Genomic DNA, 16,666 nt, shown 5'->3' with positions numbered 1-16,666 from the left:
GTAATATATATTTTACATACACACAAACTGTACACATACAGTGTTTATATCTTTTTTTTTATTAACCTACATTAGTTCTGTCATCATTACAATTGCAGGCAAACAATTACATTCATAGTTGCTTTAACAAAATTCACAAAGCATTAACTTATAAATGAAATATAGCATCTACATTTTATATTTTTACAGAAGGGACATTACCTCTTGTACTACATCCAGGCGGCTGTGGAACTTGCGGTGTTCAGTACACCAGTCTCCTCTGTCTGTATGGAAGGGGCTTGCCGGCTCAGCAGCTAAGGATTAAAATGGAAAGACATATTTATTAGAAATCCACTATTCCATTACCCATGAATTCCAAACTTTACAGATTTTAAAACCAAAGTGATTACATAATTTTACACGGCTTTTCCTGTTTATCCCAGCACAAAGAGAAAAGTGTGCAGCGATGGAAACCACAATGACACATAGGAAACCACAAACATCAAATCGGCTTCAGCAGTGCAAACTGGGCACCTACAACATCTGGTTGTCTTGGCTCCAGCACTTTCATGTCAGATTCTAACTGAAGGAGTAGAATATTTGGAGTATCACATAAAGGACAACCCCCCCTCCAAAAAAATATGTATTGGTAAATAGCCATTTTGAATGTTATTTAAAATGATCTTTTCAACCAGAGGGTATTCTGTATTGTGTACAGTATATGTAAAATTACCCACTCAAAAATGTTTTTTCCTGCTTGTGTGATGGCTCACAGCTTTTTTCTCTGCACTGAGTTAGATCTCAAATTACAGCCATCACCTGCATTAGAGGTTTCCTGTTTACTGAGATACAGCTGAGAGGCTCATCTTCACCTAAAGGCATGCAGACCCTGCAGCTCTTTCCTTATACTCCTTCGCATATCAATTTGGGAAAATACATGGAAAACAATACATGAATTTATTCTATAAATATGTTTTCTAAAATCTTTGTACTGTATAGTGTTCATCAGGAAGGGATTATTCTATTGCTAACAAAACAACTTAAGCATTAAAGGGAGTATTTACTTTTTTCTCAATTATGTACATTATGTGGATACGATGAGCTTAACCACTTGCTGACCGGGGTGTCATGTCCAGGCCGTATTTCAGTATTCAGCGCTGTGGTACTTTGACTGACATTTATTCTGTCATGCGACGCTGTACTGAAATATATTTTATGTAATTTTTTTGGGGACAGATAGTGCTTTCTTTTGGTGGTTATGAGTTGATGAGTGCGTTTGCTGTTCGTTTTGCTTGACTGATTTGGTGCAGTGACACACTGGGGGTCTTAGATGCCGTTGTGATGTGCATGGTCCCTTGTGTGTCCCTGTGCCTTTAAGGGGGTTGGGCTGCCTCCTGGTGAACCTGCACCCAATTTTATATTTTGCTACATATGCTCCAAGATGGAGACTCTCATAGGCTAGAGTTAGGACCGCACACCACAGAGGTGCCTTGATGAGGCAGTGTGGCTTTCACATACAGGCAGTCCCCGAGTTACATACATCCGACTTACATACAACTCCTACTTACAAACTGAGGCTATTACTGTACAGCAGGGGTAGTTGAAATGCTACCGCGCTCGTGCCGACGAGGAGTGCCCGCCTTTTTGGGTCTGGTTTGTGGTACTGTACGTACATTACAGGAAGTTGGCTCTTGTTAGACATGCAGAAGAGGGGTGCCCACCTCTTCTTCTGGGTCACTGTGAGGTTTGTACTGCTGTCTGTATCCTCATTAGAGAGATTCTCTCTCCCTTCATGTCCTTGAGACAACAGGAAGTGAGAGGAAATCTACCCCTAGGAAGGGAAATTCACTCCTGTAGGAGTCTCCACTGAAGCTTTATCACCAATCATTGTTTCCACGACAAAGTGTTCAAAATCCAATTGTCACAGGGGCAGAAGGTGAAGTGAAATATTTTGAACAGGGGCACACACAGCAGAACAAACTTTAACCCTTCCCTATGCTATCCAAAACAAAACAAAAAATGTTTTGGCTTGAGTTACACCTAAAAAATGTATCTGTTCCAATTTACATACAAATTCAACTTAAGAAGAAACCTATAGACCCTATCTTGTTTGTAACCCGGGGAGTGCCTGTATTCTGCAGAAGACGTGTATCTAAAACCTCTGTTTTTAACCTTAGCGGTTAGACAGGTTTTATTTTTTGCATGCTGGCTGGTGAGTGTGCTGGGAAACTTTTTGCTGTTGTACTGTATAAAGCCCTTCCATGTGCACCTTGCTTGAAAGCTGGTTATGAGTTGATGAGTGGGTTTGCCCTTCTTTTTGCTTGACTAATGTCACCTAGGGACCCCCAAAGAAGCTGATGAAGCAGACATCTGCTTCACCAGCTTCTCTCCGGCTTCTGTAGCCGAAGATTGACAGCCGAATGCGGAAGTGATGTAAAATACATGGATTAGTTGGGCGATTTTTTTAAATTAAATCGGATAAAAAAATGGAATCTATTCCATCCTTTTTTTTAAATGAAATACACAAATACACTGTTACAAAAAAAGTTTACTTCAGAATAAAACTGCATGCACAATTTTTTGCAATCGTACTGCACTGGAATGCTCGGCACTGCGGTACCGTGCTCCAGTGGGGGCAATCACACTGTGGGTGGGAGGCACCTTTGGGGTGCCATTGAAATGAATGGCCCTGTAACACACCTCTCGCAGCAAAATTTGTCAGGCCGAAACCGAAAATGACTTCACAGTGGCAAGATTGTTCTGATGAAGAGGGTTTTGCCCTAGAAATTCGACAGCGAGATAAAGATTCTGGCCCACTTTTTGGTTGTTGATTGCTATACTATACCGGTTCTATTTGCCCGTTCTATATTGGAAATTTGATAAAGACACCGTTTGTGAGTACTATTTCATTCTGTTTTTATTTTGGACCAATGAACGATATTATATGAGAAGGCACCGTTCTTCTTTCTTTCTTGTTTTACATGTACCCTAAGGCTGGGTTCACACCTAGGCGTATTGGGATTTCCCTGTTTGAGCATTTTTCCGCGAGTACGAACGCGCTGAAAAACGCCCAGGTGGGAACCGGGCCTAAGGCTCCCAAGCTGTTATCGAACAGCAGCCCCCTCCATGCCATGTATGGATGTTCATCTCTGGAAATCCCTCCTGAGTTTATTTTATGGAGGCCTCCACTAAGCACTGACTATTTAGATAAATCACTCGTGTGATGGACTACAATCTCACATTTAATTTACTCATTTGCACTAGTCTGCATATTACTGTTCAGTTTTTTCTTCATAATGTGAAGGGCCTTCACAAACAAATCAAAATATGGTGGGTTCCAGAAGAGGACTGAGAAGAATGGCAGGGCACCAGAATTACATAAGAGGAGGGTGCACAGCCAAGAGCAGTGAACAGAAGGCTCAGTGGAAGGCATGCTAAGAAGTATGAGGGTTTCAGGTCACAATGCAACATATTAGTGAAGCAAGTGGTAGAGGAAGATATCAATACATTCAAGCTTCCTCAGTGCCTCTGGGGGAGACACAGAAGAGTTTAGGAATGTAGTCAGGAATACCCAGTACCTTATCCAATAGTGTGCTGGAGGTGTTTACAAGCAAATTACTTTTAACAGAGAACGCTAGACTGGACCACAGCAGTTCCACCTAAATGAAAAATAAAAGCCCTGTGCATGAAAGCTGTGAAAAGGTTCTATTTAACTACCAAAAGTGATATTCCGCACTACAACCTTCATCTTATCTAATAATTATCTTGTTTGCCATTTTGAAAAGCCAATATACAGGAAAAGTAATAGTGAAATAAACAATTCTGGGTTTAACCAATCATTCTTGGCATATACATTCTTATAGGTCTGTATAACTGGGGGCATGGCAGGGGTGAGTCCATATGAGCCTATATACATTGTGCTGGAAGTTGTCCCTCTGTCTCATCTCAGCAAGCATGGATGTATGCTTTAAGGTAAATCTTATTAATGTGCATAATTAAAAAAAATTCTCTATAATCAGAAATTATATACGGGGGCGTAACTAGAAATCACAGGGCCCCATAGCAAAATTTTGTATGGGGCCCCATGATTGCTAGTTATGCCACTTGCAGAGCCCACCTGATATACCAAACAGCCCAACTGAGAGTGACCCTGCAGAGCCCACCATAGACTCTCTATAGTGGGCTCTGCACGGTCTCAGATGGGCTGCACACTTCTTACCTGTCAGCGCTGTCCGCCTCCTCGCTGGCCAGTGATATAAGAGGAGGCGGGGTTGCTCTTAGGTGGGCCCCACCTCCTCCTTCACTGCGAACGCTGGCCTCTTCTGCCGTAGCTGCTGGCTGTCACTGACACAGCTCCGCAGCGGCCGTGAGGGGAAACACCCCTGTTGAGCTGTGTCGGTTCCCTCAAAAAAACCCCTGCACAACCCAGGTTGTATATTGTGTAGTTTTTTGACTAAGTTTGGGGTGAGGCCTCTAATCACCTGGGGGAGTACTTTGGGAAGTGCCTGTTTTGGAATGAGCTGTGTCGGTGACACAGCACCCTTACATGCCATAGCGACCCAGGCGGCATCAGAGGGATGCCCTGGCTGAGCCCCCCTGTGCCCGGGCCCCATAGCGGCCGCCTGGGTCGCTATGGCGATTGTTACGCCACTGATTATATATGTAAAGTACAGAGTCACATTTGCTAGTTATTTATACAGGCTGTGCTTCTGCTTTTGAATTCTGCATAGTGCTTGAGGTATACTATTCCTTTCTCACCCTATGGGTCAGATTTACTCAGGGGTAATGTAAAAGGAGGTGAGGGAAAAAGGAGGTGAGGAAAAAGGAGGTGAGGGAAAAGGCAGGGGGGAAAGGAGGCAAGGGAAAGGGGGGGGGGAGCAATTAGAATGAATCGAAATGAGCATGCAGAATGTATAAATAGATGAATAAATGGAGCACTTCTGCCTTGCAGCACTGGGGGTCTCTGGTTCAAACCCTGTCTAGGACACTAGCTGCAAGGAATATGCATCTTCTCCCTGTGCTTGCATGGTCCTTTTCTGCGTACTCTGGTTAATTGGCTCCCATCTAAATTGGCCCTGCATGTATGTGAGATAGGGACCATAGATTTGTAAGCTCCTTGAGGTCAGAGACTGATGTACAACTATGTAAATTGTCAGCACTTTATAAATACTTATAATAAAAAAATAAAGTATTTCAATTATTAAAGTGGACCTTTAACCATATCTTTAAAATAACAAGAAACACACCTTTAGAAATGTTTAGTAATGACAATCTACAAACACAGACTTCTAGATAATTGCCGTCTTTGTATTCTTTGCATAACCTTATTTCTTTTTTCTTCCCCAGTCTTCTGACAGTAGTCATGTTTACTAAGGGCAGATTACTAGCTCTCCATTTACTTTCTGGATTTCTGGCACATGTGACTAGGACATGTGACCATGCACATCATCTCAGGGGAGGAAAATGCCTTTCCCTGAGATCTCATGAGATTACAGATGAGATTTCCCAGCAATGCTCTGCTGATGACAAGGCAATCCCAGTGTGCATTGCTTTGGCAAACTGAAGTCATTTTGCCCTTTCAAAGCAGGAAGTGAATGCTCTGCAATTGAATTTCAAAATCACAGCATTTTACACCTGACATGTCTATGTTATTATTAATCATCATACATTGAGGGATGTATTGGCAGAATTAGATTTTTGAGTGTAAAGGGTCACTTTAAAGTATGAAGGAAGGCATGCTAAGTCTGAATAAAGTTTTTTTTTTTCTACAAGTGACATCATCTGTGTTCAGCTGACTGATTCCAGGACTTGTGTGAGAAATTTGTCACATAAAAAATTACTTTCAAATCAACGTTACAGTAAAACAAGTAGTTAAAAATGTGTAGTCTGAAAAAAAAACAACAGTTTTCCCATTAAAGTAGATGTGTGATGGGCAATGTGACAGGGTCTTCTGGTGAGGCATTGACCTGGGAAAATGTTTGTAAACGAGTTAAGGACTGGATAATGCAGAACAGAACCTATTCCAAATGGGCTACCATATTAGTGGTTTACCACAGGGATTAGTGTTGGGCCAACTTTTTTCAGCCTCTAAATTAATGGTTTACTGCATTAATAGGAAATATTGTTGCCGTTATTGCAGATTGCAAAATTATGCAGAATTATTCATAATGTACACTTATCCAAGACAATTTTGCTACTCTTTGGACCAAAACTGCAGGAATTGTGAAAGTTAAATTCTATATAATGAATGTTTGTATTAAGTTGTTTGCTGCATAGATGCTACTGGCACACCAAATGACTGCTGAGAAGCAAATGCACAAAGCAATGTCCCATCCTTATCCCAAAGGTAGGGCCTTGCCTCAAAAAATAACTACCCTGGTGCAAGTTATGTTAGAAGACTAGGCATTTTTTGGAATCAACAGCATTGGAACCAAACATCGAGATAAATAACAACCACACTCGTGAAATTTGTGTCATTCATATAAACTGTAAGTACTTAATTAACAAAACATCTGTATAAAAACCACAAGTTTAAGATAGGCATCCAACTAATCAAAAACACAGAGGACGTAAAAACAGGAACTATTTAAAGGCTGGCCAGATAAACCCAATAAAGGGTTAAATCAGGCACATTTTAAACCTATTGCTTACACCTCTCACATTTACCTCTCAACACCAACTCCAGCCCGCAACATGTGTGTTATGGCTAATGTGTTTCTGCAGCCACACCTCCTTCGTCGGAGCCCGTCTGGTAATAAATCCATACAGGCTTAAAGAAGAACGAAAGCCAAAAACGTTTTGTAAGTTTTGGATAGAATAAGGGAGGGCTATAACCCCTGCTAGCTAATTTCCACCTGTGTCCCATTGAGGAGATTTTCCATCACGTCTCCCATAACTGCAACAAGAAGTCAGAGGAAATTCCTCAAAAAGGACAGTGATCCTGGTGGTCAATAGGGTCACCAGATCTAGTGCCCCCATTGGAAGATTTCTTCACAATGCTGTTCTGGTGACAACCCAAAATGTGGGCTTTTCTTTCACTTTCACCTCCGGTAACAACAGTCACCAGGACAAATAGAGAAGGTGAATCTCCCCAATGGACGTCACAGACCGCAATGAAGTCCTGACAGGTTTTCTAATTTATATCCACTCTATACAAAACTAAAATAAAAGTTTGTATTTAGTGCTACTTTAAGAATGTTTTCTCATTTGCACAGACCAATACAAATGCAAAGTCAAAAGTAACCAAGAAGCCTGCATCACCACTGAAAGAACTTGAGTGAGAAATACTTCACTAGGACAAGGCACTTTGTCCATTTCTTAGTTTCTGTTTATAAACAGACCTTGCTGTCTGTGATATGAGCTGCAAATCTATAGAGAAGCTTTTCAGTTCTAAATGGTGATCTATTGTGGCCATTTGTAAGAAACCCCCCATAGCTACTCTTAGCGCTGTAGAAACTGACTGGAAAATCTTCAGGTCTGAAGTCCAGTTTCCTTGCACCCTCTTAATAAACATCATGATTCCCACAACCCAGATGTGGCTCAGTGAATGGTGACCTTTTTGCCACATCCTTTACCATGGAAGGAGTCTTAGGGACCACTTATCCTCCTGCATTCAAGGCTCCCATTTATTTATGATTTAAGGGGTCTTTCAGTCCAACTAAGCAAATTTTTGCATAGTATGAAAGACAATATACAAAGAGTAAGAATGTACTGTCCAGCTGTAACTCAGTAATACAAATTATTTTTTGGCATGACTTCTCAAGTTTTGTACAGTATCTACAGTATTTCAATGCACCATGGGTAGGCCCCAGAGCGTTTGTATAATCTGCCCTTGTCTTCTTAAGTTTATCCTATCACATAATTTCCAGCTGGCCAGCCGCGCTATAAAAACTTTTTTTACTGTCAAGTGATGGGTCCAGTATGTTATTTTCTAGTGCTCTGTGTATTAACTATTATTTTAATGTCCCAGCTAACTGAGGTTTATGATTATATCAGAAGGTGAAAACTGGGCCAATAAGTGCTCGTTATATAAATGTTTATTTTCCTTCCAGCTGTTCACTCCCATTAGCACTGGAATAGCATGATGTGGTCTGTCTAAATTGCCTGAGTAACATATTATAATATATAATATAATATTATAAAGAGCTCAGGACAGGGTGCAGCATATTTCAGCACTCCAGCTGTTACCAAGCTCTATTTCCCATAGACGTCATTCTGCTTTGTTCAAGAACAGATGAAATCTTACAGGTGGTCAGAATTAATCGTATACAGCCTCAGGTGCTTCATGGTTCCGTTTAAAAATGAGGTAGAATTGTTAATAATGAGAGATCTAAAGTATGGACCTTTGACTTTATTCAACCTCAACAACTATGTAACTATGTAAAGTACTTGAGTTTTAACATCTTACTTCCCCCCTCAGACAATGAGTAGATTTTTTTTTATAGTATGAAAATGGAATGTATAATACTGTATATGTAATGGTCAGTCCACCCAATGGAATTATATAAAATCTCTCTTGAGCTGGCCATACACCAGTACACCTTTAGGCAATCCTTGTTATCAGAACATTCGTTTGAGTTTCTAATGGTTGGTGGGGTCTAAATCAACGCTAATATTTTACGGTAGTGATGAGGAAATTGAAAGGAGGAGGAGGGCCAAGTTTTTCTCGTCTACTACGTGAATGAACAAAATTCTCTAGAATTACTTTGACTGCATGCAGTGGTGTTAAAGTGTATGTAAACCCAAACAATTAACTTCTCTTATTTGCTTCCCTTTGGCCTGTTAAATATATGATTGAAAGAATTTTGTTATGTCTGTTTGAGAAGTGAAAAAAATACCTGTTGATCCTGCAAAAAAAATTAGTGAGCTGTTCCTGTGAATGAACTTCCTGTACTCTTTTATTATTAGTAAGCATTGTTCCCAATGCTCTTTGTATACAGAACATCCCCATGGTATGGAGATAAGGGAAGGGGGAAGTATTTTGTAGTCCTAAAACACTTCCTGCTCTAGGGTGACAATGCTTTTCCTTCATATATACAGTACAGAGAGTGAGCATGGTCACCCTAGGACACAAAGTGTATGACTGGCAGGATCAGCAGGTGAAAAATAATATATGTAGACAGGAGGTGTCGGGTGGTGGCCTCTGCTAGTACCCATGTAGTTATGCTATCACTTTGTCTGGTCCCATTATGTAAGAAAAGAAGACATTTAGACTGCATTTTCAGTTGTTGTTCATTTGCCTTGCCATTTTGAAGGTGGAACCTTACAACCTTAGTGTCTTATTGTATTCTCCAGTTTCTTGGATGGATTTCTCTACCAAATAAAAACTGTAGTGTGGCATCCTTCTTTGGCACCCTTTTTGTAAAGTACTAACTCACTACATGCAGGCACACCTATTTCCTTTTATACCCATTCTGCTGTATTTTCATGCAATGTTTGGTGATTTTTTTTGGCTAATATTTCTAATTTTTCTACTTTTCTGTTTTTAATGAAATATAGAGAAAATTATCTACAGAGTAAAAAAAGTTTACATCCATTTTATAGACTTTTTTGTAGTAAAAATGGATGAACAGCTCTGGTTTTATACGCCCTGATTTTCTGTTTGTTGATTTTTAGCTCATTTTCACATTCCATGCACAGATCCCCTAACTGTGTATAGACAGTATGGAGGAACAGGCTAGAGCAATAAGTCTTGCATGCACAGCTTCAGCGGGAGGTTGACTTGTCTGGAGCTCATTTCTCAGCACTTTGTGTCTTTTACGGCATCATTGCTCTGCTGGGGGTACAGACTGTATATTTCTAGGCAGAACATCTAAATATACACTGTTCGTCTGTGTGAGCTAAACTATAAATTCCCAGTGGCCATGCTTACACAATCCCATGCAGTCAAAGTATTAAAACACACAGATTTAAACCACTGAAAAGAAGTATGCATCATGTGATAAAATAATCCATTACAGATTGGGAATGTTCTAAATAAATGGCAGATTTATTCTATCTATCTATAGGTTGAACTCGATGGATATAGGTTGAACTCGATGGACTTTTTTCAACCTGACTAACTATGTAACTATGATAGAATGGAACATCTTGCAGAACACTGGCCTTTTACAGGCACTGGATGCTGGAATAAGTGTTCCAGTATCAAGCACCGGGGCATGGGGTGGGTCTGTGAGACCCCTGGATTTAATTAAAAGTGTAGGACAGTCCTGCAGAAAACACAAATGGTTGGTATATATGTTTTTTTTACACTACACCATTACATCTATTGATATTTTAATTGAAAGATTGAAAAGGCCTTTCTGGTGTTTTTATTCAAGTATATCACCCTAATAGACCCTGTAGACACTATTTGAATAAAATTCAATTATGTATGCCTGTTTAAATGCAAATGTATGCATTGTTTTTTAAAAAGCAAACAATTTTCATGATGCGCACTTACTTTTGTTAGGGAGTCTACATGTAAAATAAATAATGCTACTTGAGCTGTCCTTATTCAAATCTTTATTGCCCACAACACATTGAAAACACCATGGTACAGCAATTTCCTATTAAAATCTTGGACCAGACTGCATTCTCTCGCAAAGCTGAGTTGGACCAGCAGAGAGGGACTTTGACAAGTATTGTGAGCACATTTATTTTTTCTGTAAAGCTTTCTCGCACAGGGCGCCTAAAGACCTAAGGCCGGCCCTGTTCATATAGACAATGCTACCATTTGAGAAAAAGCCAAACATTTACCACTCACATGCGGAGGTCATTTATGTGCAGTAGAGAAGTATTTTGCATCTATTTCTCTAATTGTAGAGCTTAGTGAAAAGTGAACACTGATCGAAAAAATAATATTCACATTTGCATAAGGTAAGCAGCACATGTATTCCATTACTAATGGTTTGTTTCTAGCACATGATGACAGGGTGTAGTTACAGAAATGCAGCCAACATGAAACAACGACGAAGTTTCAGCATTTCAGCTGATTTTCTTTTATTTAGACCCAGGACCTCTAAGGGTCCACAGAAGGAACATTATTAAAGAAAATGTAGTAAAAAATCTGTTTAGCTTATATTGAAAAATATAATTTTATTTATTAACTTTATTTTATAGCAATAACAGCTTGTAAAAGATGTATAATTGCATCCTTCTGTAATTGTTTATAACAATGGTTTGCACATATTACCTGTGGTCTGAAGATTATGGCCATACAGTAGAGGGAGAACCTTCTCTCGTGGCAACTATGCTGCAGTAGGGAATTGATGCTTCTCCACAAGTACCTCTCTTGCTGAAGGTCCCCAACTGGGTCTCACAAACTCTTGAGCCACACATTCCTCTTGGTGCATACTATGTGCTTTCATTCGCCATAATTAGGATTTCACTAGGTCTCACATTCATTAGTCCTCCACTAGTTCTTCTCCAGCTTGCCATGGACAGAACAGCACTAGGACATGGGTTTGTCCAAGCCTTTTCCATGGGATCAGCAGATCACCCAACTCTCACTCTCGTTCTCTCTCTCTCTGGGCCTTGACTGGTGGAAAACATCCTGTTCCCATTGCAAAAACATGTGGATAACTCCTCAGGTTTTCTGGGCTCTACTGCTTTCCTAATGGTCCCAACCATCTGCACGCTCAACCTTTCTTCCTTCTAAAGGAACTACACCACACCATGCAATACCTGGTGATATGATCTCTCTTTACCTGGAAAATGTATCAATCACAGAGAGGGCAGACCACACAGGAAACAGGTGAAGGCAGATTAACAATATACCATTAACCCCTTACATTTACATTGTTACTGCTACTGTTCATTTTAAACAATTTTAATTTTCCTCTTGTTTTTAGAAGCTTAGAATTACCAAAGGTTGCCCTATGATTGGAAATTGCTAAATGTGTTTCTTAATATACCATGGACATATTCCACCATGCTATATAGGGTAATTGGATCCAGCATATCAGTCCCTGCCCTGTGAGACTTACTCTACTGTGACTGTCCCTACAACAATATGCACATAAAGGTCAGTGTGATCTAAAGTCAGTTAAAGATGACCTATACTGTGGAATTTATGCCGAAAGACAGTCAAGCATAGGACAAAAGACAAGTCATCATCAGTATATCAGAAAAGCTAAGAGTCTTTGTGGAGACAGTCATCTTGGCAGAGGAGTGGAGTATTGCTTTCTCATGTAAAGATCCACTCCCCTGATAACTAAAGATCTGATGAACTGATGAATAATAGAGGGTGCGGTGATAAAGAATAATGATGACAACACAGAAATAACAGACAAATTTTACTACAGTGCTCAGAAAGAAACTCCAATTATTATGAGAATAACAGGTCATTAAGAAGTGGAATCAGCATTGGCTGATTATACATTGTTGGTATCCAGCTATGAGGCCACAGAACAGCAGTGCCTAGGCGATGTAACCTCTCAGGAGGTGCACTCCAACTTCTCAAGAGGAATTCTAGACAAAGGGCAGATTTTCTAGGCTACTGGTTAGTCACAATTAACCTTATTAGATATTACGTATACCAGCAAGGAGGTGGGGGGCGACTGAGGACCCGCATGTGAAAGGAGGGGCTCCTGATGTGAAGGGGGGCTTCTGATGTTAAATGGGGGGAAACTCTGATGTGAAAGGGGCACCTAATGTGAGGGGGGACTATGATATGAAAGGGAAGAGACTCCTAATATGAAAGGGGGAACTCCGATGTGAAAGGGGCTCCTGATATAAAAAGGGTGGCCCTGATGTGAAGGGAGTAATGGGATGTAAAAAGAGGGGACTTCTGATGTAAAAGGAGGGGACTCGATGCAAAGGGGGAACAGCCCTTTTCTTGTTTTTGTGTGGGGTCACCACTTAAAATCCAGACTATACCCTATCTAGGATATTTTTTTTTTTTTACATGTTAGACTGGGGTGTCTCGAGATTTTCCATGACTGAAAAAAGGTTGTGAAATACTGCTCTATAAGACTTTTTAGTTATAGGTCCACTTAACCTTATCATGTTATGCAATTGAAGGAGGAAACCCTCACAAATGGGGAGATCATGTAAGGATTCTATCAAATAAGCCCTGGTATGACAAAGCTCTGAACCCTGGAAGAGTTAGTCAGAAATTCTGTGAACAAGACCCCCCTTGCTTTTAGATTTTAAACACAAGCAACAAGACACAAGGGTGAGTCTATATGAAGCAATGCCTACATTATCAGATACAATACACGTTCACTGAGTGGTTACCCCTTAAATTTACTTGTGGCCTTAACCATTTTTACAAGCAGTTATTCCGAAATCTCATGGCTCAGTTTCGCCATGCACACTGCCTCTCAATTTATAAAATCAGCAGGATAAAGAAGATGCCTTAACTCCCGGAAATGTGGTTGTGACTTGTGGACATCTGGAATACTACAGCTCACAAGAGAGAGGTCTCAATTTTCACCTCATAAAGAGGCATGTTTAAAATCAGGCTAATATGAAAATAGTATTCAAATACAGCAATGACACAACGCAGCCGGGTTCCTGTCTAATTTAACCATTTGTTGGCATTGAAACTACTTACTACATAAAAAGCATAGGAGTTGTCTAAAATCAGCTTACATAGTACATAAAAAAAAAAAAACATATACAATTGAGTTCAACCAAAAGGCAAAATAAATAATGTAAAAACACATTAAGGGGAATTTATCAAAATGGGAGCAGACAAAATCTGGAGCAGATGCCCAGGGCAACCAATCAGCTTCTCTCTTCAGTTGTTCAGTCAAGATTTGAAGATGAAATAGAGAAGCTGATTGGCTGCCGTGCACAGCTGCTCCAGATTTTGTCCGCTCCGGTTTTGATAAATTCCCCTCATTATATCCTCCAAATCCTAAACCAGTAGCTGATCCAAAAGGAAGGCAAAACACACTATAAATGGTCCAGCTTGTTCTAACAGGAATTTTTTTTTTTAAGGAATCTATCTAGCCAAAAGGAAGTCAATTTTCAGAAATAAAGGGTGCCAAACCAAAAGGTGAAAGAGCCCAAATGTGCCTTTTAATTGTTTACAATTCGATCAAACAAAAACAGTCAATGTGTTTCACCACCATTCTCCCTTAATCAGGACTTAGAATAGGATAAGGATTTGATTGGACTCAAAAGATACTGTAACCAAATTGATTACTATATGATTTTATATAAAGATCTCCTTGAGGGCTAGAATTGTAATTGGCAGCAGCAATACCAGTGCCACAAAGCTTATTTGCAATCTTTCCTGCATCTTGCTGATTTCAGTGAGCCCAGAACCTCAGCCCCTATTAAATGTGTTCCTTTTGAGCCAATAGGAAGTGCTCATGCCACTGCCTGTGTGGCAGTTACATAGACATCTGAAGTAGGATCCATCTCCTGTACACAGAAGAAGAGCAAGGATTCGGGACTGGAGTGTCACGTGACTGTGGGTTTAGGTAAGTAAAAAGGGCAGTTAGGTCGTTTTTTTCTTTAATGGCAGCAATAAGTTAGAGGGGGGTGGGTGTGGGGCAGGATAAATGTGTGTTCTGGGCAGCAGGCTGCATAGAGGCTTTGCATATGAGGTTAAAATTTGAAAGCTGCCATTGTTAAACTCTCCTTCTGAAACTGACTGTCATGGTGGATGTAAAGGCATCAATGTGTTCAAGTCATGGACCCCCCAAAAAGTATGCAAGCCCCAAGGCCTGTGTCCTTCACATAATGCAGTCCAATTGGAAACACAAGCTGTCAGCTGTAAACAGGCTGAAAGGAATAGAGCAGACCACACAGACAGAGCTCCCACTTATTATACTCAAGACTAGAATTTTAAACAACAAGGAGTTACAACAAGGAGAAAGTTCTGTGCCGGCGGCTGATGCATGTTTAATGTGGCAGATTGGGGTTACTGTAGATGAGGAGACTCATGACTAAGGATTGTTATCGTTGACAGTCTATACAGCGTGTAAATGGAGGACCCAGTTTGCAGATATTACAGTGTTTTATCACCTCCTAATTTCTTTCACATCCTATGTTATATACCCGTGTTTCCCCGAAAATAAGACACTGTCTTATTATGGCTCAAAAAAACACACTAGGTCTTATTTTCGGGGTTGGTCTTATTTTATTTTTTTTTTAGTGTATAACAATCCAAAGTTAATGCAAATCCAAAGGAAATAACCAAAAATGGTAAAGTTAAGAAAAGGGTTTCCAAGAGCAATTGGCAATCGGCTTATGCGGCTCTGCTCCCTGCGCTGCCGCCTCGCTTCCTCTAGCGTTGATTCTCTCTTCAAGTTCCCCCTTATGCCACCATCGGCCCTGGGAATGGTCACAACTAGGTCTTATTTTTGGGGTAGGTCTTATATTTTTATCAATTCCCAAAATTGGTACTAGGTCTTAATTTCGGGGCTAGGTCTTATTTTCGGGGAAACGGTATGCAGGGGTGTATTTTAGGTTCGGGCTGCCCTAGGCAAGACGAAACCCAGGCAGCCCCCCACACACTAAATTTGACCCACCCCTTCCTGTTGAAGACTTTTTGCATAACCTGTCAGTTGCTGGATATAGCGCACACGCTCTGTGGGAGGAGTGTTCGCCTTTCTCCAATCTGGACTGGAGAAATAGTATGCCCTGAGTATACTCAAGGGACATATATTCATATTAACTATCCTTTCCGGCAGCCCTTGGCCTCATATTCCTTGGTTTATGTTCAAGGTTTATGTTCAGGGACTTGCTCACATGGCTCCTGCTAGGCGTCCTCCAGTATCAACGTGGGACCTCAACCTTACATGCAAGGTTGTTTTCATTGTCACCATCATCATTGCTGGGAGAGTTTTGGAGCTGGCTGCTCTTTCATGCAAGGTCCTGTTTCATGTTCTTCACAAGGATACTGTTCTCAGACCAAAGGATCCCTTTCCCATAAGGTGGGGTCCTCCTATATGAATGAGGATATTGTTGTGCCTTCCTTTTTTGTCCTACTCCGAAACACCTCAAGGAGATGGCTCTCCACTGTTTGGAATTGGTTATGGCTATCTGAGTCTATGTTTTGGTTACAGCTTGCTTCTGTCAATCAGATTTTCTTTGTCCTTGCTAAAGAGCCTTGCTTGGGGCTCCCTGGATCTCGTTCTGCCTTTTCTTGGTGGATTAGATAGGTCATCTTACATGCTTACTCTGTTAGGGGTAAGACTCTGCTTTTTCCCTGTATTGGTTTACTTTATTGGATCGGTCAGTACCTCTTGGGCTTTTAGGCACTAGGCATCTGCGTTACAGATTTGTAAGGCAACCACCTGGTCTTCTGTTTATTATGTATGTTCTACCAGGTGGATATTTGTGACTGCTGATGTGAGTTTTGTCTGTAAGGTGCTACAGGCTGCTATCTTAGTTGGGGTTTTCCCATGTTTCTTTCTATTTTAGGCCTGCTGGCAGTTATTTTTCTGCAGGCCCGGCCTTAGGTCTTTAGGCGCCCTGTGCGAGAAAGCTTTACAGCGCCCCTCAGTGACCACACCCCTCAGTGGCCACACCCTTTAGTGACCACACCCCCAGTAACCACACCCATTTATCACCCATATTTTTGGTAAAATATAAAAGACTGGGTCACGTCGGGTAAATAGACACCAAACATGTCATGCTTTAAAATTGCGCGCACCCGCGAAATCGAAAAAAACTACCATGCCCAAAATTGACCATAGGTGACGCTTTAAAAGCTTTTACCGCTCATCAGTTTAGTGTTATCAGTGAT

At 40.7% G+C, this 16,666-nt stretch overlaps 1 protein-coding gene across 1 annotated transcript in view; it reads right to left on the bottom strand.

Moving 5' to 3' along the window:
* The window catches only part of LOC108801541 (placenta-specific protein 9-like), a 35,389-nt gene that overhangs the window by 11,756 nt on the left and 6,967 nt on the right, over positions 1 to 16,666 (bottom strand). Inside the window, exon 2 of the mRNA XM_018573429.1 lies at positions 202 to 293. Coding sequence (XP_018428931.1) covers positions 202 to 293 — 92 coding nt within the window. The remainder of the gene's footprint in view (positions 1 to 201; positions 294 to 16,666) is intronic.

The sequence above is a fragment of the Nanorana parkeri genome, unplaced genomic scaffold (genome assembly GCF_000935625.1).
Source record: "Nanorana parkeri isolate BGI_ZX_2015 unplaced genomic scaffold, ASM93562v1 scaffold2375, whole genome shotgun sequence".
Lineage (NCBI taxonomy): Eukaryota > Metazoa > Chordata > Amphibia > Anura > Dicroglossidae > Nanorana > Nanorana parkeri.
Note: the sequence above shows the minus strand (reverse complement) of the source record. Positions and strands in the feature narration are given on the sequence as shown.